Here is a 22899-nt window from a genome sequence, read left to right on the forward strand (position 1 = left end):
ACCATTGATAATGTTATACATATTATATGACACATGTTAGTTAAACTTAACAATGTTTTACACTTCCTTTAATAATATTGTACAATAAAATCATTGCTTTCTCTAAAGCTCGCTTAAAAACAATGAGTTTTGTTATTCTTCTTGCATACAACTTATATCCTCCTAATAACAGATTTATTTCCTTCTGTTCTCATATTCTTTTTGTTCACAGGGTCATGCTGTTGCATGATCTATTACAAATTAGTGTTTACTTGATCCTTTCCCTTCAAATAATATGGCATGTACAATATTAAATTTATGGCCACATCAAAACCTATGAGACAATATCTTGATCTGCTTTGGACATAAGCGGAGAGCTGGGGCCTGGCCCAGATATGTCATGTACATGAATGATTGGTTACACAGTTTTTCCCATTCACTGGCACTCTTCCAGATGTGTGGAGTCTAATAATTATTACATAGTTTAAACTATTCGGACAAAAAGATCAATTTTTTTTAAGCTGGTAACTCAATTTACTGTACTGGGTCAGTGAGATAAAAATCATGCTTTTGAAATTCCATTGGCCAGATCAAATTTTCAGGTTGTGTCTAATCTGATTAGCAATATGGAAAAATAAAAAGAAAAGAACAAATGATTTCCAAAATCACTTATGGCTTAAAATCATATATCATCATATTTTTATAATTATAATTCTTGCATATTTGTTAGAAATGATTTTAACTGAAGTTAGTTACAACTCAATCAAGAAGAATAAACCAAACACAAGATGGCACTTTTGATAGGTTATATGGGCGATCTGCTGTATCTTTCTTTTTTTTTGTAAAATTGTTAACAATTGTTTATTTATCAGTTCACTTGATGTCTTTCTTTTCATGTTGCTCTGTATGTATTATTGTTTACCGAATAAAAAAATAAATAAAAATAAATTACAAAAAACTTAGTAATATCATGGAAAAAAGCATACTATATGATTAATAGTGTAATACTATCTCTTAAACAAAGATGATTATTTATACTAAATCAATAATTAATTAAAAGCATTTGTTGCTGCTTTTTTATGAACAACTTTGAAGAGTCAGAATAAAAATATGAGAATGGTGAACTGGTGAGTATTTTCTGGTAGTGTGCTTACAAGATAAGAAATTCTATAAATTATATCTGATGTTAAACATCAAAAGCCCTACACCACTCACTGCCATGGCCAGTCATAAATAATGTTGCGACAAAGTGATTTATGAATAGACTGATGTTTCCAACCAATGACCTCCAAAATACATCAATCAATCAAGAGAGATAAACATATGCCTTTGATCTTTACCCACACAAATCTGGGTTTTTGAGTCAGCGAAATTTCAGCAAGCCAACCTGGGAACAGAATGCTCTGCCACCTGGGGTCTGGCAGCAATCTATCAATCAATCTGTCAAAGGCCTGGATCAGCTCATCTTTCAGTCATTCGCATGTCAATACACTAGCTTCCCTGTTGGCTAGGAGAGTTAGGGACAAAGAGCCTTCTGTGCGGATGTTAGGCTGAGCTAATTATATACCATTATTCAGTTAACAAAATGCACAGTTTAGTATAAATAATGATGTATGATGTCATTCTTTATCACAAATGAATGTGAACTATAGGGAATTATGAAACTAGGACAAGTTATTATATAACTACCAGAAAAATACTTTAAAGATGGCTGAAAAAAAGGGAATACTAAAACATCTTCATCCCAATCACCACTCAGAAGCTTTATAACTCTTTGATTAGAAAATTCCATGAAAAAATGCAATTAACAAATTATTTTAAAGTCAAAATCCAACAAAAACATGATAATATAATTTCTGTTCTCTTACTAAATCCATGCATTCACTGCATCAATTGTGGGTAGTCGACAAGTTTCTATTGGATAACGCAACACGGCAAGGAACGTACAACATATTAGTTTTATGGCGATCCACCAACAATCCAGTTATCAAAGAACCACTGCATTTATACCACTTTATTCTCTGTTTTAATGATTACCTCTTACAGATGTTCAGCAGCAGGCTGACAGGCGAACACTGTAGGTGGGCCGCACACCATTTCATTTCACTTCATTTATTTAACCAAAAAAAATTACAATGTAAAAGGATAAAACAGTCAAAAAGAACAAAAAAGGTACAATAAATGTTGATCTCTGATTCCCCACAAGGGCCGGCGGGATAACAAAAAAGTAAAATAAATTACTTTCAAAGTGGGTCTCCATCCGATGTGGGAAATCAGAGAACAGCAAAACACACACAGCATCCTACCTAGTTCTACGAAGACTGTCTCTTATACACATCTAGATGTGTATAAGAGACAGGTGTAATACTTATATACCATTATTCAGTTAACAAAATGCACAGTTTAGTATAAATAATGATGTATGATGTCATTCTTTATCACAAATGAATGTGAACTATAGGGAATTATGAAACTAGGACAAGTTATTATATAACTACCAGAAAAATACTTTAAAGATGGCTGAAAAAAAGGGAATACTAAAACATCTTCATCCCAATCACCACTCAGAAGCTTTATAACTCTTTGATTAGAAAATTCCATGAAAAAATGCAATTAACAAATTATTTTAAAGTCAAAATCCAACAAAAACATGATAATATAATTTCTGTTCTCTTACTAAATCCATGCATTCACTGTGTCAATGGTGGGTAGTCAACAAGTTTCTATTGGATAACGCAACACAGCAAGGAACGCACAACATATAGTTTTATGGCGATCCACCAACAATCCAGTCGGCCACAGACAATCATCACACGGCATCACAATATTAAGGACTCACAGAGAACAAATGAAGTTGTAGGATAACGTTCATTCCATTGAAGAGAATGGAAACTTTCTAACATAAATAAGGTTTGCCAGGCTTTATATTCTTTCAAGCATTTTGTTTCTTGATTTATCTGAATGTAGCTCCACGACCAAGGCTTTACATCTCATAAGATTACAAGTTATCAAAGAACCACTGCATTTATACCACTTTATTCTCTGTTTTAATGATTACCTCTTACAGATGTTCAGCGGCAGGCTGACAGGCGAACACTGTAGGTGGGCCGCACACCATTTCATTTCACTTCATTTATTTAACCAAAAAAATTACAATGTAAAAGGATAAAACAGTCAAAAAGAACAAAAAAGGTACAATAAATGTTGATCTCTGATTCTCCACAAGGGCCGGCGGGATAATAAAAAAGTAAAATAAATTACTTTCAAAGTGGGTCTCCATCCGATGTGGAGAACAGCAAAACACACACAGCATCCTACCTAGTTCTACGAAGATCATAGAGATGATACATACCTTGTTATTTATGCAAATGAGCACAGGTGTATTACACAGTCCTTGATACTTCTCATATGGATTATTCTATTCTATTGCTACTGTAAATATGTGATTGACGGGATAAATTCAGGTCTATAAATAAGGAAAAAAAACCCACAAAAGTGACATAAAATACTGAAGAATGATGTCAGGCTTGGCATGTTACATTACATATAAAATTTTTTTTAAAAATAAACATAATGAATACATAAATTCCATTTTCCATTATTACATACGGTATCATTTGGTTAATTTAGATAGACTGCATTCGCCAATCACATACAGTTTTGAAAAAAAATTTTTTTTAAATATAGTCCTTATTCAAGATATATGTCTATGCTTCGTAATGAAATTTCACTAAAATACTTTTCTTTTTACTTTTTATTCTTACAATTCAAATTTTATCCTTTTGTTGTGCATGTAAATACAGTTAACTGTCAGTATCACATGTAATGTTACATCTTCATTTGCATACTTAAAAATAAGTGATGGAAGATGAAAGGTTATCCAAGCAAATTCACCAAATGTTGTCAGTAAATCAGTGTGTGTTTAATAATTGTTATGGTGTTCTTTAATTCATGCACAGGGTACTAAAGTACAAAGACTGACTATATTGTGGGTCACACTGGTTTTGTATATCATATGAATTACCAGAAGGCAAGCTCAAGCCAGATCACTCACTCAATTTCACAGGCTACATTTCATCTTTTGTACTAATGCCTTCGTCTTTCGCCGGTCTTAATCTGAAGCAAGCATATCAATTTCAAAAGCATGCACGCATTAATGAGCATCGGAGATAATGATATCGTGAATGAGGCGCGAAACGTACGTGAATGTTGCACGGTTGATTGTCAGCATAAACTAGCAGTTGATTGAAGGCGTAAATCAGTGAGCGAATTTAATTATTCCACCATTTTTAATGGACACTGGGTGTACCTTGTTGTTACTGTAACATCCTACCTAGCTTCTTGCTTCTTCCAACACATGAGGGGGCTAGAACAAAATTTAGAAAATTAAAAAGTCACTTAGAATTCAGTTTATTGAGATCTACTTGATACTGTATGTTACTGACAATAGGATACATTTAATTATTTATTTTCTAGGTTTTTCATTTTAGAAATTTTGTTGTAAAAATCATTTACCAAACTTATTAAACATAGTATACCACAAATGTAAATGTTTGCAACTAGCACAAAAAAGCAAAATTTAATCAAAATTATACAATAAATGTATAGTTTAATAGCGGGTCTTTAATTTTAACTAACTAATTAATTCACTATACTTTGAAACCTTTGCCTAAAACATAAAGTGAAGTATTCAATATTTCACATTATTATTAATATTATTATTTTTTTACATTATTATTATTTATAGTAGTTAGCCAATCTCAAGAAAGATAGCGCAGTATGTTTACATTAATAAGCAAAAAAGGAATTATTTCTTATAACAAAGCTAATTACATCCACTGCTTCATTAATTAACGAATCTTTAGTTGTTGCCTAGTATTAAACTCTACATTCAAGTACTGATGTGGGCTCGCTACAATGATCATGTGACCGTGAGGGACACTGTGATTTCATGGAAGTCAATAACCAGCAGAATTCAAAATGACAGTCAGGAAAGCGCCTTGAAGCATGTGTCAGTGTCGACACTCCCGTCACATTAAGCTACGCATTCTGCCGCTTTTGTCGTTGATTAATGATGTTTTGTATGTCAAAATAGTGTTGTCAAAAATACCAACTATAGGAAATAATTGTACACATCATAACAGATAACTATTCAGGAATTATCAATCGATTTTGCCATCTGTAAGAGATGATCCGCTTTTCATATGTTCAAATACGAATGCTAGTTAGCTTGAAGGATTGGTGTCAAGTGCAAAACATTTACTGATCGTCAAAGACAATGACATCTTAATAAGGGTCTTCGATCCATCGTGAAGGGGAAATAAGACAAAAGTTTAGTTCCATGGCAGTCAGTATTTGATAGTCGTCTGACAGTTAAAAATCTAAAGAACAATAAAGGGATACATCTGTGTGTCTTCGCTTCATTAAGATTGATAACGAAAAAAACGAGTTCAATATTGATCAGTTTATAATCGCGTACTGCGAAAGTGTGCTCCAGGATGTGACCTCAAACTTAAAATTTGACATTTAATCGTCTAGATTACATATTAATATTATGTAAAACAATCAGTTTTAAACTTATATACAGTCATATATAAACAGATTTCAATATTATTAAATAATAATTACTGAATTATTCACAATTAAGTGTACAAAAAAAAAAAACATATTTTGCTCGACACTCCTCACTTATTAGTTATCATAGGTAAATTGGAAAATTAGTAAAAAAAATTAGTAGGTAAATTCATTACTTGTGGTCATTTGCAAAACTGTTTATTATCTTGTGCAGTGAACTATACATTTAATTAATTATTGTAGAAAACCAAGACAATAAAATTCACCCTAAAACATGTGTTTTGCAATGAAATGACAATCAATCCCCAAATTATTATCTCCACTCTCTATTTTCTTATCTTCCTAACAGGTGGTCAATCATTCCACACCATAACTACAGTATGTAGGGGTGAGGTGAAAACATTTTAGGACCAATCAATAAAAAAATTGTTAGTTTATCACCCTATCTTGGCCTAGGCTAGGAAAGTGATGAGGGAGGCTTGTTATTTTTATTACTAATGCTGCCTCATATGTGTAGAATAAATGTAGAAAATTTGCAAAGTACTTTACAATGATAGAATTGATTTTTTATCGTGAAAAAAAAACATGACTGTAAGAAGAGAATGCTAACTCTATTGTCGGGCCTACCCCACACTGTAAAATAGATGCAAAAATTAGGGCTAGGCCTAGTAGTAATTCTGTGAATTTCAGGAAAAAGGGGCTGAATTCTGCCCAACTTTTGCAAAAAAAATTGCATCCGGATTGTACAGTGTCCTACTACCCTAGCCTAGGTAGGCCTAACATTTGTAGTGATCCGTGCTGTCCTGATTAGACATAATTATAATTTGTTTTGGGTCTCAAAAATTCCGTAAAAGCGAGGCCAAACGGCTCGAAATCGCATGAAAACCAATCATTTTGGACGTGTTTTTTAAGCTATCTATCTTTTTTGAATCTTAAAATTCAACAATTTCTAATGCTAAAGAATAGGAAGGTATTGCGCCTTCTAATTTTAGCAACATGTTGATGAAAAACTGCGATTTCTTAGTCAATATTTGCCCGAACGACATGATTTTTGTTTTAGAGGTATAAATAATAATTTCTTTACAGAAAATTACATTGTATAAATATTATCATAAAGCTACAAATTTCTGTAATTAGTAGTTTTAAAACGTTGAACTATTATAAATTATTATCAACGGTTGGATTCCGGTCTCCCTCAGGCCACACTGAGGTCAGCGGCCCGACCATATACAGTTTAGGTGAGGTAGCAAAAAGTGGTTAAGTTCCATGACTTTATACTATTCAAGGAAATTACTATTCAATGCTTGATTATATTACTGATGTTTATGCTGCTTATATTTTATTCTATTATGAAATCATAAATTCTTTACTCTAGGCCCTACTTGTGTGAATGTGCTTTGGGTCACTTTCACTGTACAAGTGGGAAATTCGATATCCCTTGTGAAATGGTTTACGCAAAGGCCTAAACACAGTCCTATTATATCTATTAAATTCATTGTTAATCCCTAACAAACTCGCCCTAAAAACAAACTCGCACCCCACACCTAACAAATCCAAAACAAATTGTAATGCTTTGCCTAGGGTTAGGCTAGTCTAGGTAGGGCCTAGGCCTATGCTAGGCATACTCTATCTAGCCTATGGGCTAGGCCCCTAGGCCTATGCCTAGAATAGATAGGCCCTTGCCTAATCATTCAATGTCTACTACGGCTTGGTTCAAAATGAGTTTAGGTCTAGGCCTACATACAGGCTACTAGTACTACTACTATGTTTAGGCTAGGCTAGGCCTTGTATTGTACAACATAGAGTCTTAAGGCTAGGGCAGGCCTAGGGATGCCTACCCTAGCTAGGAGGTAAGGCCTGGCCCTACCAAGCCTAGCCTAGGGCCTAGCCTAGGCCAGGCTTGCGCATCTTGTCGGGAATAAGAAGTGCATATCCATGTGATCCACTCAGCCTAGGACTAGGCCAGAGACATATATTAATTTTCGCGTAAACCGATGTATTCCATTCCATTCCTTTTGTCAGATGCCAAAGTATACAGACAAATTAAATTAAAATGTCAAGACAATTTTTATTTAGTACATATTTTTTCTTACCTCCATATCTCTTCCGTCTGCAATTCGTTTTTCGCGGAATAAGTTAGGTTTGTCAAAAGAGGGCGACAAACATAAATATTCTGTTTTCAGTGTTTTTGTTTTGTTCAGGTTTCGTCAATATCAGTGTGACCACTGCTTGGGTATTTACCCAAGATCTTGGGTATTTTGACTTGGTCTTGGGTTCTTGGGTATTCCGTTCAAATCATTGGGTATTTTATTTTTACTAAGAAAATTTAATATTTTTGTCATAGAGGAAGAATTAAGAAGTAACAAAGTATATTTCAGTCCATTCAAGTAAGCAAAACTCAACGAACTGCACATAACATTGTTAATTGCTGTAAACATGGGCTCAGAATTGTTTTTTTGTGATTTGCGTTGCCATTGATCTTACCTAATTAATGCATTACATACTAAAATTTGATCACTGATCTACTGATAACACTGGCCGACTGAGGGCGTATTTTTCTATCCGTATAACCTCATGAATATTAATTTTAATAATTAACACAAACAATTACAATAAAAAAAATGGGTTATAAATTGAACTAAAAGAGAAACTATACATGCGAAAAACACGTTGTTTTTTGTTTTTTTTTTTCAAATTTTAATGCATTTTCAGGAAGCTTGAGTAATTTTGGGCAATTTTTGCTGAATCTTGGGTAATTTCGACCTAGTCTTTGTGTATATCAAAAATTGTGAGTGGTCACGCTGGTCAATATATTATTGGGCTATTACTATTTATAGTAGGCGCTTGTTAAAATTCAAATATTGCAACAAACTTTATTCTTTAGATTAAAATTATATCTATTAAATTCATTGTTAATCCCTAACAAACTCGCCCTAAAAACAAACTCGCACCCCACACCTAACAAACTCCTCCCACCCTGTAATGAACTTAGGCGGATAACAGGACGTAAAAACGTTGACTGAAATCCCATGGGATAGGTGATATAGTTTAGGCTATGTCTTTACAACGTATTCTGACTATATTTTTGCAACGTTAAAGCATAAGCTAATAACAACTCACAGCGAATGTAATCAAGTTTTGTGTTTCCTAGTAGGCCCTATTGACAGGCTATTAGACTGCCTATAAAAATGGAAAACCTCGAAAATTCAATTTTGTAAAGTTTATTTATAAACGGATCAAATGTGTCATCTTCACACAAAACAACTGATCAAAAAAATATTATCTTAGGCTGATTTCAGACATTTCGCTATATTAATTAATTCCTTCGGCAGCCAATAATGGCTGACATGGGATTTTTTCTTATTCAAATATTTAATTGTAAGTGAATAACTCATTAAATATACAAATTAAGCAATACAGAATTGAAGTTTTTTTCGCTCATGATGGCAGTAATAGTATACTAGGAAACACTCATGCCTTTATAAGCCTCGTCTATGTATGACATCCAAACAACAAAATTAAATAGGCCTATTAAATAATATGTAATTATGATGATGATGATGATGATGATGATGAGGATGATGTCATGATAATAATGATGATGATGATGATGATGAGGATGATGTCATGATAATAATGATGATGATGATGATGATGATGATGATGATGATGATGATGATGATGATGATGATGATGATGATGATGATGATGATGATGATGATGATGATGATGATAAATCTAAAATCATCGACAGGATAAAAATGGTTCAAAGTACTTAAGTGAAACTCGGTCACTGGAGCATATACAGCACGGAGTTTAGCATGGATATTTCCGCTAAGCCCCGCCTCTTCCTTGTATATACAATAGTCCACTTCGTAAGTGTGTGAAGATAGCGTAAACGTTGTACGTAAAACAACGTGACGTATTACTTAAGCGTCTGTGGGACACACGTGTGTTTGTGTTTTTAGCGATCATCAGTCCATGGTATAAGCATGGAGAAAATAAAATGGTATAAGTAAATGGAGCGAAGTTGGCCTGTTGTTTGAATCATGGAGAATATTTTTTTTTTCTCCATGTTTTAACCGATCCCATCACAGTATTAATTTAAATTACCTACCAAATGTCCCCAATTTTTTAAGAAAATAATGATAAAGATTATTGAAATATATTTGTAAAGCACGATTTTGTTACCTCCATGTAGTTCATATGGCTGGCCTTGTGACAATAAATGATATCTGAAAAATCTGAATCTGAGAAAGGCGGACAGGTAGGCCTAGTATTTACTCTCTAGGCCGACTTGTATTGTATATGTCATGTGGATTGATAGATAATTTCAGTGTCATATAAAATATAATCGTAAAGCTCTATTTTAACACACTAATATTTGTGAGGCAAGGAATTTGTGTTTTTAAGGCGTTTAGTATTTCGATGCATCGACGGTCACATATAATTACGACTGCTTTTACGTTATCAGGTGAACTGAAAATGTGTTTCTATCCAGTACAGAATTTCAAAACACAATGGCCTATATTCGTTACATCCGGGATATGTGATACTGCTATACATGACGTCACCAGCAAGCGTCCGAGCAACAGCCATGTTCTTTTGCAAATAAACTCTAAAAATCGACTAAAATGCCGCGTGGAAGGCCTCCTAAGTTGAAGATTCGTATTGACGGTTTATCAGGTAGGTATCCTGATATGTTTAGTGGGTTAATTATCAATAATTATTCACAATATTTGAGTCAGTCCTTCTTTCCGCGTTTTGCCTTCACCATGTAGTTCCGTATTTAAGGTTTGTGAGTAAATCAGCTACTCCTTATGAGCGGAATAATACATCAATTTTCACTTTACTCAAATCGTTGGCGGCGAAATTTGAGGCACTTCCTTGAATCTTATCTGATCCCTTAATATTTATGTGTATTTATCTTCAAATATGGTTTTCAGTGACATGAAATACATCCACAATATTTTGAATCATATTCGATTGCCAACGAAGGCCATGAAAATGTTTGTGGGCCTAGACTAGGCCAGTGGTACCGCTTGTTCGGATCGTTAGTCCGCTGGTACATCCATTTGAGAAGAGTAGCTACCCTACCCTAGGCTAGTATACCATCCATCCATTTAGGCCTAGGTTGTAAGGTAAGGATAGGCTCCACCTATCCATGGCTAGCCTACATGGGTGGAATCCGTGAAAGATACTTGCGTTCCTACCCATGGTCTTGGGATCTAATCCACCGAGACCAGAAATATTTTTTTTCACAAACAAACTTCTCTAAGCACATAGGTCTAGAAAAAATGGTTAAATTTATATCACTCCCGCCCACTTCAAAAATTTGGGAAATATTGATGCGGGAATAAAAAAAAAATTTTGCCGCATCATTTATTTCAAGAGCATAAAAAAAAACCCAAAAAAAACATGCAATTTTGTGACTGGAAAAACATTTTCTTTAAAAAAACAATAAAATTAAACCAGTTTCTATACGATATTTACAATATTCTTGCCAAATAAAAACAGTCCCTCCCTCATCAATAAAAAAAAGCAATATTCGATTGTTCTAATTAAAAAAGAAAAAAAAACCCGGCTGCCCTCATCACTTTTTTTTTTAAAGGGTGATAATCTAATATATTTTTTCTATGTGCCCTAAAGTTATTCAACATTCAAATTCAACTTTATTGCAATCAATTATAAAACATGATTGGATAAAACAAAACAGTGTTGACAAATTAATTAAAAACACATTCAAAAGACGTCTATAAAAGAAAACACTAAAATCATTGAGAAAACAGAAGTTATTGCAAAAATTCTCATAAAGATTAAGGAAGAAGAATTACAGAGATAGGCCTACAGTGCATTAACATTTTTTATCTAATTATATTTACAAAAATTCCAATTTGAATTACATTATGTATCAGTTATAACTATTAAAATATTTTATATATTTTTATATACAGTATAAATTTTGTTTGTATCGTAACAAAAAGACTATTATAATATATACAGTATATAATTTTATTTAATTTATGAAATTTGTATACCAGTACATAACCTACATGCACTACTGTATTCACATGTTTGTATCGTAACAAAAAGACTTAATGATGACCCACCAAAATCAGCAGTAGATTTCCCCAGGGGTGGATCTAGAGATGTCCAAAAGTGGGGCCTATCGGGATAACACTACCCTGGGGTCGGGGGGAAATGTTTGTTTTCTAGACGCCCAAAAATAACCCCTGAGGCATTTTGGGTGATCAGGCTTTTCTTTTTCTTTCTTTCTTTTTTTTTTTCTTTTTTTTTTTACATTCCAGCCCGGCCCACCCTAAATCCGCCTCTGTTCCTCCTCCCCCCCAGTTGATGCTTTTAAGACCGCCATTTCCTCCCCCACAGTAACCCTTGCCTAAACCACTCTCTTTTGCTCTTTCGGACGCAACAACATTATACACTTGAGGGTAAAACAAGATCTGGTGGATGGTTATAGCATGGAGGTATTATTGAGAAGGAGATCACTCGGCAAATCTACGCGCACGCAGCGCTATGCAAATGAACCAAGATCAAAGTTGCCGCAGCACGTAAAGAACGTTTGCGCGATGCCTTTGAAGTCCCATGTGTTTCCCGCCATCAAATTTTCAGCAGGCATAGTTGACCAAAAAATTGAACATGACGAAATGGAGAGCACCTTCTTTTCTCAATGCGCACTACATACTGTCAATCACTATGGCTGCGCAATCTTTTCTATTTTGAAGCTGATACATTTATCGCTCATAAAATATCAAACATATTAATATTTTCCACCAGAAAAGTTTCGAATTTAATGGAACATTTACATGACCTATAAAAGTATAGTATATTTCAACTTCAATTTTCATAAATTGGCCAAAATTCGCCAATTCTAATTTTAACAGATATTAATTAATAAATGATTAAGGATTATAATAAACTAAGTCATTTTAGGGTTAACGAAGGTTAACTATTCGAAAAATGAATCTAAAATCTGAGTATTTTTCAGTTTTACGCTGACTTAGCTTTATAGTCGAACCAGTCAATCTTTAGACAAAATTAAAATGAACACAGAAGTAATTTTAACATAAATATTTTACGGAATCCGTTCCTGAAATATACAAATAATAACATACCAAAAGCCAGAAAAAATCTAATCAGGGGAACATTGTTCATTATGAAGATATTTAATGGGTTAAAAGCAAACGTTTTATTGCACAACTGCTCTGGCTGGAAGCGTATAAATGCATGTCGTTGCCAAGTTGTTGCTAACGAAAAAATGTGAATTATAGGGTAATACGCCCACACGCGATCCAAAAGCGGGGAACACATAGGTTTGTCGCGTCAAAGGGATCTGTTGCCGAGTGATCTCCTTCTCAATAATACCTATAAATAATATTAATTTCATGATTGAGAATACGTATTGAATGACCTAAAGAGTGAATATACCAATCCACAAGAATAGTGTTGAATATTTCGTCGTATCAATGACACATCAGCAACTGAGACAGGAATTAGGCAGGCCAGGTCTTATATACTGTGCTAATAAGCTAACAGGTGTTGGAAAGTATTGAGAAGAGAGAGAAAAAAAAAAAATCAAGTAATAAGGAAAGTTTATAGAGGGCCTAATGCGATTGATACATTGTGCTTCCAACACACGAAGGCGCAATTCATCTTTGGGCGCTCTTCTGATTTTTATATATGTTTTTGTCCACATTCATTTTTAATTTGTGGCTTTTTATGTATCAATACACAGAAAAGTACACAATACACTACATCAATCAATAAAAAAAAAAGATACTCATAAATTGTATTTTATCTTTTAGGAATCAATGATGAAAATTCTGGTTCCAAATCTCCAGGCACTGGCCCATATAAATGTGACAAATGTGAGCAGGAATTTCCTAAATGGGCCCGATTAAAACGGCATGAACGTAAACACGATTACGAAAAACCACACAAGTGCCAGGCCTGTCCTGAGGCGTTCAACAAGGAATACAACTTGATGCTACACAAAGCACTGCATAAGTTAGATACACCACAGTGTCCCGATTACACGTGCCACAAGAAGTTCTCCAGAGTTGCTAGTTTGAAGGCTCATCTTCTTATACATGAGGAAGATGAATGCCTTGATTGCCAAGACTGTGGAGAAGAGTTTAATTTTCAGGTAAAAAAAAGGCTGTAATAAAAGTTGATCATTTTTCCCTTTTTTAAATGTCAAAGATCAAGATCACATGAAAATATCACTAATCATGATTATACTTAATATCTAATTGATTGATCATAAAATTTAGTGGAGGAAGAAGTGACTAAATCTTTTTGATTAAAAGGTCAAATGTCAATGGACATGGTGGAGGCACTCTACGGAGTGCCTGCTCTAGTCTCTGTTGTTTTATTTATCTGAATAAAGTACACACTGTTTATTGAAAATTGTTTTTCCCTCAAGAGTGAACTTGACAAGCATCTGAAAACTCATACAGATAACAATTTCGAAGATGGTGCTGCAGTGGACTGTAAAATATGCGGTGAAGTTTTTTCCCTACCATCGGCACTCAAAGAACACATGATACGATACCACTACAAGGCCAAGTTAGTTTGATCATATATTTTTTCATGATTGAATATCAATTAACAGTGCTTAATCATTAAAAAAATTGTTTTAAAGCTCTAACAAGAGCAGCTTAGTTCAGTCGGCTAATCTGGTGGTAGCCATTGTGTGTGTGCTGAACCATGGAGATCTCTAGGTCCTTGGTTCAATTCCCATGGCTGCCTCTCTTTGTGTTTCAGCTGCAGGGCTGAAATACAGTTACAATAGCGCACCGTCTTTTGGATGAGACGTTTAAGCTGTTGGCTCCGTGTGCATTTATGGCCCCTGTGCATGTTAAATACTCTTCGGAAAAGAGTAGGGGATTGTCTCCCGGTGTAATGCCCAATCACCACCAGAAGGACCCCACTGGAAATAAGTCTTCTTCTAGACTTTAGTGGGCTCTCTTCGGTGTTTACGCCGAATATATCCAATCCAATAGCACAAGATTACTATTTTTCAAGCCGGGCACTCACTGTGCCGGCGGTCATCGGCCGACACGCTTCCTTGGAGAGCGCAACCAATCCGTTACACTGCCACCGAAAATCAGCAGACGGTGTCACGTCGCCTTGTGGTGGCAAAGACCGGAGTTGGATCCGTTGTACGACCGGCGTATGACGGAGTGAGTGCTTGGCTTTAAGTTTATGTAAAAATAATGATTATATAAAAAATTAAAATCCAATTCGGCTTTGTTCAAACGAAGAGTAATCTTTTCATATTTTCCTAAATGATTATATAATAAGTGATTTTGATATTTTTTGAAATAAAAACTGAATTAATTATTAGATAATAATAAAATTATAATAATTGTAATATTATTTCAAGAAGTTGTTAAATTATTATTTTGAGTTGCCTCAATTCACAGCTTAACATTTTGATGTGCTTAGTCATCTCTTGAGCCTTAACTGTGTCCCATTTAGGTCCAACCTGTTGAATGCAAAGTGTTATCGTAAGCACATCGATCGCTCAGCCTTTCAACATGAATGTGATCACTGTGGAAAATGTTTCCAGAAACCAAGCCAACTCCTACGACATCGAAGAATACACACAGGTCGGTCTAATTTCCAAAAGTAAATCATTTATTTTAAGTCGTGTAACACGATTATCTCTATGCTTTAATAAAAGAAAATGAAACACGAAATAGGCCAACCCGAAACGGCGAGTGAGGTTACATTGAGGCCATTATACATTAACAATGATAATAATTGGATTTGTATAGTGCATCATGCAAACAAACCTCTATGCGCTTGGTGATTGAGCTCTTTGAGATATTTTGATATTGGGAATAAAAAAGAAAAGATGTAGTCCTATAAAATTAAACCTATTTTTGGTTGGCCATTGGCTCCATGAAATACATCTGCCCTTCAACTTCATATAATCTTTGACCTTTGTCTATGTTATTGTTTTTGTGTTTGATAATTATTGTATTTCACTGTTTGTTGGTCACAAATTTAATAACTAAATTAACGAAATCAATTCAAAATTTTATGATTTATTCTAACTCGCTCTTGCCATTATTAATTAGGTGAGCGGCCTTACTCTTGTGACCAATGTGACAAGGCATTTAATCAGAAAGGAGCACTCCTCATCCACATGACAAAGCACACAGGGGAACGACCTCATCGCTGTGACCTTTGCCCGCAGACATTCTCACAGAAGGGAAATCTTCGAGCCCATATAGCCAGAGTGCATGAAATCAACCGAGGAATGCACAACACATACCAATGTGAAGAATGCACATGTGTCTTCCGGAAGCTGGGAAGCTTAAATGCACATGTGAGTAGAATGCACGGTGAAGAAGGCTTGGTCTTGACTAGTCCTCATATTGATATTATTGAGGAAGTTGAACCAGTTAATATGATGCTACAGAATCGATTAGGATTGAGTGACCAGGCAGTTGACGATGTTGTTCAACAGTTGATGGGCCTCTCCCAGCAAGTAACTGATGCCACAGATGCAACAAACCAAATTCAACAAATAGCCATGAGTAGTAACATCAGCTCAGACATCTTACAAGAGGCATTAGAAAACAGTGGTCTGACTGCAGCTGCAGAAGCTGAAAGTCAAAGCCAACAGAGTCAAGATGGAAATGATGGATCAATGATTGTACCTTTGCAAGGTAGTCATGATGTTATACAATGTGTCCAACAAGTAGCTCACTCTGTTGGAATACTTCTGAAAAAGCAGCAGATTAAAAGGCGTGGAGTTTCTCGATTTCATCATTGCGATTTTTGTCAAAAATCTTTTAAGAAGCCAAGTGATCTTCAGAGGCATATCAGGATACATACTCGAGAAAAGCCTTACAAATGTGCTGAATGTCAAAGGGCATTTACTGTGAAGAGTACTCTAACTGCCCATATGCGTACTCATACAGGTGTCAAAGAATACAAGTGTCATGTTTGTAATAAATGCTTTACAACACACGGCAGTATGAAAGTTCACTTACGCCTACATACTGGAGCAAAACCCTTTAGTTGTCCACATTGTGATAAAAAGTTTAGGACTTCAGGTCATAGGAAAACACACATTGCTTCCCACTACAAGGAGGCCACAATAAGAAGACCAAGAAGAACGTCAAGACCTAAGCCTTCAGTGGACCTTCCTGAAGTCACGCTTCAAGAACCTATCCTGATTACCGATAATGGGCTAATTCAACAGCCATCACGTAGTTCAATCAACCAATTTTTATCTGGCGATCTTCAGCAGATTGGAAGTGTTGATAGACCTTACAAATGTGGCCACTGTGCACGTGCCTTCAAGAAATCTAGTCATCTTAAACAGCATACACGTTCTCACACTGGTGAGAAACCTTACAAATGCACTGAGTGTGGAAAGTGTTTTGTGTCAACAGGTGTACTCAAAGCCCACATGCGGACTCATACAGGTGTTAAGAATCATCAATGCGGTATGTGCAATGGTCTGTTTACTACTAGTGGAAGCCTCAAAAGGCATATGTCAACACATAGTGAACTACGCCCATTCATGTGCCCTTACTGTCAAAAAACCTTCAAGACCTCTGTGAATTGTAAAAAGCATATGAAGACACATAAAAGAGAACTTGCTATGCAGCAGCTGGAGCAGCAACAACATGGACAAGACCAAGTTGTCAGTCAGCAACAGCAGCAGCAACAGGACGCTAGCCTTGCTGAGCTTGAAGAGCAGACTACAGCCATCTTGGAACAACTTGGTCAAGCACAGGCTCTTGGTCCTGCTACTAACCTATCTGACCAAACTGTAGCACATAATACGGTTGTCCAAGAAACATTGACAGAGCCGACTGGTATGCTCCAAGAAGGATTATCCCAGGAGACCCTGACTCAAGCAGCACTAGGGACTCGGAACCTAACACAAGTGACTCTTACACAACAGACATTGAATGCCCTTGCAAATCAGCAAGTATTGGCAGCCAACCAGCAAGCCCTCTCTCAGGAGCAGCAGATCAGCTTGCAAACCCAACAGATTCAACAACAGTTAGAAGCCATTACTGGCCAACGATCATCAATTTTACAGCAGCAGACTGCAAACAGCTCTGCCATGCAAGCCATTATGCTAAACAGTATGCTTCAACCACAAGTGCAAAATGACACTGATGATGGGAAAAGAACTTATGTTTGTTCCTATTGTTCAAAAGCCTTTAAGAAGTCTAGCCACTTGAAGCAGCACGTACGATCTCACACTGGTGAGAAGCCGTATCCTTGCGAGCAATGTGGAAGAGCTTTTGTCACTGCAGGTGTCCTGAAGTCCCATTTGCGAACTCATAGTGGTGTAAAGAGTTTCCGCTGCAATATCTGTCAAGCAGCCTTCTCAACCAATGGATCTTTACATAGACATATGACAGTACATAGTTCTGAGAGACCTTTCAAATGTGATCAGTGCAATCAGACATTCCGGACAAAACTTCTACTGAAACGCCATGAAGCATCACATTTGAAAGAACAAACTAAGATTACAAAGAAAGCCAAAGATGTATTGCAGTTAACTAGTGAGGAAGCCATGCATCTTGTTAATTCGTCACCAACCAAAGGACTCTCTGTATCGGAAACCATTCTTATTCAGTCTGCTGCAGAAAAAGACCGCATTAGTGAAATTAAGGATAAGTTGGAAGAGTTAAAAAAGGGTCCAAAACATAAGAATCAATGCACTAAATGTCCAAAAAGCTTCAAGAAGCCAAGTGATCTTGTGCGTCACCAACGAATACATACTGGTGAAAAACCATTCCAATGTGAAAGGTGTGACAAAGCCTTTGCTGTTAAATCAACTTTAGATTGTCACATGAGAGTTCACAATGGTTCTAAACAGTTTACTTGTCACATGTGTGAATCACAGTTTGCTACAAAGGGTAGCTTAAAAGTTCACATGAGATTGCATACAGGAGCAAGGCCTTTTAAATGTCCTCATTGTGATGAGTGTTTCCGTACTTCTGGATCTAGAAAGATGCATATCCAGCAGCATCTGAAACCTGAGACTGCAACAAAAAAACAGCGTAAACAGGCACAAGCTAAGCAGGTGGTACAAGCCATGCAAATTGAAAATGAAGCAAATATTCAATCAGCTTCAGTTGCCATGACATCAGAACCGAACACATCTGTTTGCCAAGTACAGACAACTTCTGGTACTGTGGATCAAAGCAACTTACAGGCAGCATTTCCTCAAGGTGTTGTTCCTATTGCCTTAACAGGTGGTGAGTATGCACAGCTCAGTGATGGTTCAATAGCAACGGTATTGACACAGGGCTTAGAGGGCATGCAGTTGCAGCTGAGCACTGCTAACCTTGGGCAAATTTCTGGCCTAGACTCTAACATTACTGTCCAGATTGATCCAAGTATTCTGCAACAACTTCAGCAGGCTGTTTTGAATCCTGTTACTCTTCAAACTGAATTAGGAACAATCCAGGCAAGCTCTGAGACCTCTTTACCACATGGAGCAGTCATCCAGAATATAGAAATGCAACCTAATTTCTTAGTTCAGCTTGATGGAAATGCTCTTTCACAAAATATACTTCAGGTACAACACTCATCAGATTCCGGTACAGTGCAAGTTGTTGATAACGGTGCCAACCATGCTGATGCTATTCGCATTGTGCAAACTGATTCAGGTTATGCTGCTGTACCAGCTATGCTACAGCAAACACAGGTGACAGAGCCTGTATCTAATACTCAAAATATATCTGAAGTTGGCAGTCACAGAGTTAACAGACCAGAAAAAGTACAAGGTAATTCACAGTCTGTAACAGATCCACAGATCCAGGGCCATATGGTGCAAGAGGCGACACCTCAGATATTTTTGCAGTCCCAAGACAGAGTCCAAGATGATGCCACTCAGTCTTTACTCCCCCAGACATCCTATGAAAACATCCAGATAACACAAGCCTCAGAAGCACCAGCATTACCACTTGCAGCAAGTACCATACAATCACAGGCTGAAGCTGGCAATAGCATACAGCTTTCTCTGGAAAGTGGGGAAACACTGACACTCCCTCAGAATATTCTCTTTCAGCAGGAGCTACTACCACAGGCTGCTTCAGTGCAGGATAGCAGAAGTCGTACCCCACAGACTGCATTTTCCGATACCTCTATGGATGTAACTGGATTAGGTGAAGGAATGGTTGAAGCATCAGAACAAAGTGCTGATCTACTTGGAGAGAACCTCACTCATGGTAATCAACGTCTAGACAAGGATGAAGTGAATGCTGCATCTAGTAGCGCCCTTTCAGCTGCAGCATCTATTGGTGCCATCTACCCTTGCACAGAACCTGAGTGCAAAGTAGTGAGTAATTTTTTACTTCATTTAGGAAGTGCTTTATAAAATGCTAAGAAACCTATGAGGCGCCAAGTGTAAATTTATTATTTAACACAATTATTTATATATAATTCATTATTTAACATCTAATAGATCATCCATTATTTATATATAATGCATTTATATCTAAAAGATTATGTAAATAATTGTGTTAACATTTTCATTATTTATATGTAATTAGTTTACTGATTTCATTTTATATATATATATATATATATATATATATGTATATATGTATGTATGTATGTATGTATGTATGTATGTATGTATGTATGTATGTATGTATGTATGTGTGTATGTGTGTATGTGTGTATGTATGTGTGTGTGTGTGTGGGTGTGTGGGTGTGGGTGTGTGTGGGGGTGTGTGTGTGTGTGTGTGTGTATGTATCTATGTATGTATGTATGTATGTATGTATGTATTTGTTCATTTGTTGTCCATATTGCCACTGTTCTCTGCATGTTAATTTTACCAATCATTGTATTATGCCTGACTACAAAACATCAGGACTGTGGATTTCCAGAGTTCAAATCCTGTTAGTTGTAACTCCTCATAATATAATATAGCATAAGAATTCCATCGTGTTAATAATGGCCAAGTTGTTTCTTCCAAGAATAAACTGCTTTTCCAAAGGTTATCATCAAGAATATCACGCATCAAATTATGATCATCTCATTGTTGGTGCATATTTACTTTTTCATTATAGGTTTTTACTCAGATGAACCAATTGAGGCGCCACCAACGAGAAGCACATGAAGAGGTAAGACCCCATGTGTGCCAAATTTGTACCAAGGCATTCAAACGCATGGGTCACCTGAAGGAGCACCTTGCCACACATCAGCCAGGCCCGTCACCTAGCAGAAATAAACCCACACCCCATGTGTGCTCAGAGTGTAACAAAGCATTTGCTAAGCCTAGCCAGTTGGAGAGGCATAGACGGATACATACAGGTGAGGTTTACTGTACATTAATTGGCACGCTGGTTGCTTTTCAGACCTTGAGTGTGAAAGTGTGAATTTGTGGGAAAGTTGAGCAGATTTGCGTGTGCAGGAGTGGCCGACCCAGCCTGTGAGTTCAGAGCTCCAAGAAAATATGTTATAGCTGAGACGTAGTCTGAGAAGAGATGGACTTTAGAAGCCAAAACTTCAGTTTTGTAATATTATAAATTGAATGAAGAGAGCCCCTTGACTGTAACTATGGGCAATCGTATTCTCCCTCTATTATTAAATACATTTGAACTTGCCTAAGTCGCCTGCCTAATTTGAATAATTTCTAAGTCGATCTTATTTTACATGCCAAATTGTTGTTTTCTCCATTAAGTAACGATCTGCAAGTCAAATTTATACAAGTCAAACAATTTTTCAATGCCATTTTGATTCAACTTGGCAAGTTCAACTATATATTTTATACAGTCATATACAGTATTTAATGATATGCATGATGTTCTATTGGATTATTCCATGATTGACAGCAACCGCATTATTAGCTGTACTTTTTTTTGACTTGACTAGTAATTTTTATAATTTATTTCTTCTATTTAGGTGAACGACCGTTCAAATGCCCACAGTGCGATAAAGCATTCAACCAGAAAAATGCTCTTTCAATCCATATGAATACTCATACAGGTGAACGGCCCCACAAGTGCCCTTGTTGTGAGCATTTGTTTTCTCAAAGAGGTAAGTTCAGCAATTAGGTTTTTTTTTTCCGGTTCTCAAGCCTGCACTCACTGCATTGCACAACAGTCCCTGTGAGCATTAGACAACGTGAAACCGACTGCTGATTGTCGGTGGCAGTTAAACACATCATCAATAAAAACAATCTGTTGGGTGGGCGTAGTGTTTTTGCCCTCTGCATTGAATCGCAACAGCTGATGACCATTGTGCACAGCGAGCATATTTTCCTTCTCTTCATTTATTTACTTTTCAACACACTTACCACAAATTTTAAGCCAATAAAATTTTGCCTTTCTATTTTATAGGAAATCTAAAGACGCATATTATTCGCAATCACCAAGATAAGCTAATACCTGGCACAAACCTAATGGAAGTTGGGGTTGGAATAGCTTTAGACCTCAATGAGGTCATTGGTGACGAGTCATTTAATGACCCAACAGTGAAATCAGGGGATGAGGTTGATAATGTAACAGAAGGTCTCGATCTGGATGGAACTATGAACTTCTTTGCTGATTGAGTAAACAGTTTAAGAAAAGGATGAGACTCATGGATTTCCTTACAGAATGAGAGGTGGTTTGGATGACTCTAGACCAATAGACTACCAATGAAATGCAGTGGAGCCCAGCAGTGCATCTGGTTACCATGTGGTACATATGGCAATCCCAGGGTGCCTTCATCCACCTCAGGTTTACTGTATCAGATACTAAGATTTGAGCTTCTTTGTGGAGACAGGCATTCTGGTATTAACTTGCCATGACATACTACATACTTCCGTACATAATTACTTTTCTTCCTTCACTTCCGTCACTGATAATGCTAATGGTATTATTATAAATGGGATGAAATTGACTGAAACAGAAGACTCATTTTTGTGGTAGGGGTTCTCAAATTTGAATCAATATGGGCTCTAATAGGTTGTTTGTAAAATCTTTTTAATTACAGTATTAGACACAATGTATTTATTCAAGAAATCAAATCAATATGTAACATTAAAGACATTCTAGTCAACAGTGCAGTATAACTAATGATTTTGATTTTATCTGTTAAATTTTTGCATTCCATTGTGATGCATTTTCAATGAATGTTGTTGATTCAGATGTTACTATTACAAAATCAACTTTATTGTACAAGTATTGTATTGCAAATTATTTCAGCTATTACCACTATTGAATTTTGGTTTGAACTAATATTCTGTTTTGTATTTACTCAGTATTTACCTGGAGTCAGTGATACCACTATATATTCTAATTAAATAAATAAAAATAATAATAATAAATAATTGACTTCACTCATGA

The 22899-nt window shown here is 36.0% G+C and overlaps 1 protein-coding gene and 1 long non-coding RNA gene across 4 annotated transcripts in view; one reads left to right on the top strand and one right to left on the bottom strand.

Annotated features, from left to right (window-relative positions):
• LOC117111190 overlaps positions 1 to 7693 on the bottom strand; it is a 116464-nt gene extending 108771 nt beyond the window's left edge. For both annotated transcript variants that reach the window (XR_004445835.1, XR_004445836.1), the window contains exons 1-3: positions 7647 to 7693; positions 4182 to 4345; positions 3332 to 3445 (exon numbers count right to left, since the gene is read on the bottom strand). This is a non-coding gene — a long non-coding RNA (uncharacterized LOC117111190). The remainder of the gene's footprint in view (positions 1 to 3331; positions 3446 to 4181; positions 4346 to 7646) is intronic.
• Positions 7694 to 9855: 2162 nt separating this feature from the next.
• LOC117111187 (zinc finger protein 236-like) lies at positions 9856 to 22899 on the top strand. Of its 2 annotated transcripts, XR_004445834.1 has the most exons (9): positions 9856 to 10239; positions 13377 to 13717; positions 13997 to 14139; positions 15055 to 15185; positions 15660 to 19900; positions 20638 to 20881; positions 21473 to 21607; positions 21910 to 22225; positions 22380 to 22899. XR_004445834.1 is itself a non-coding variant. In XM_033254073.1 (8 exons), the coding sequence occupies exons 1-8, from the start codon at positions 10188 to 10190 to the stop codon at positions 22119 to 22121; spliced, it is 5499 nt and encodes a 1832-aa protein (XP_033109964.1). In that variant the 5' UTR covers positions 9856 to 10187; the 3' UTR covers positions 22122 to 22899. The 2 variants fall into 2 exon arrangements, 1 of the variants encoding a protein (XP_033109964.1); XM_033254073.1 differs by having other exon boundaries at positions 21910 to 22899.

This window comes from Anneissia japonica, unplaced genomic scaffold, assembly GCF_011630105.1.
Source record: "Anneissia japonica isolate Jap-2015-1 unplaced genomic scaffold, ASM1163010v1 scaffold288008_len1385354_cov213, whole genome shotgun sequence".
Taxonomy (NCBI): domain Eukaryota; kingdom Metazoa; phylum Echinodermata; class Crinoidea; order Comatulida; family Comatulidae; genus Anneissia; species Anneissia japonica.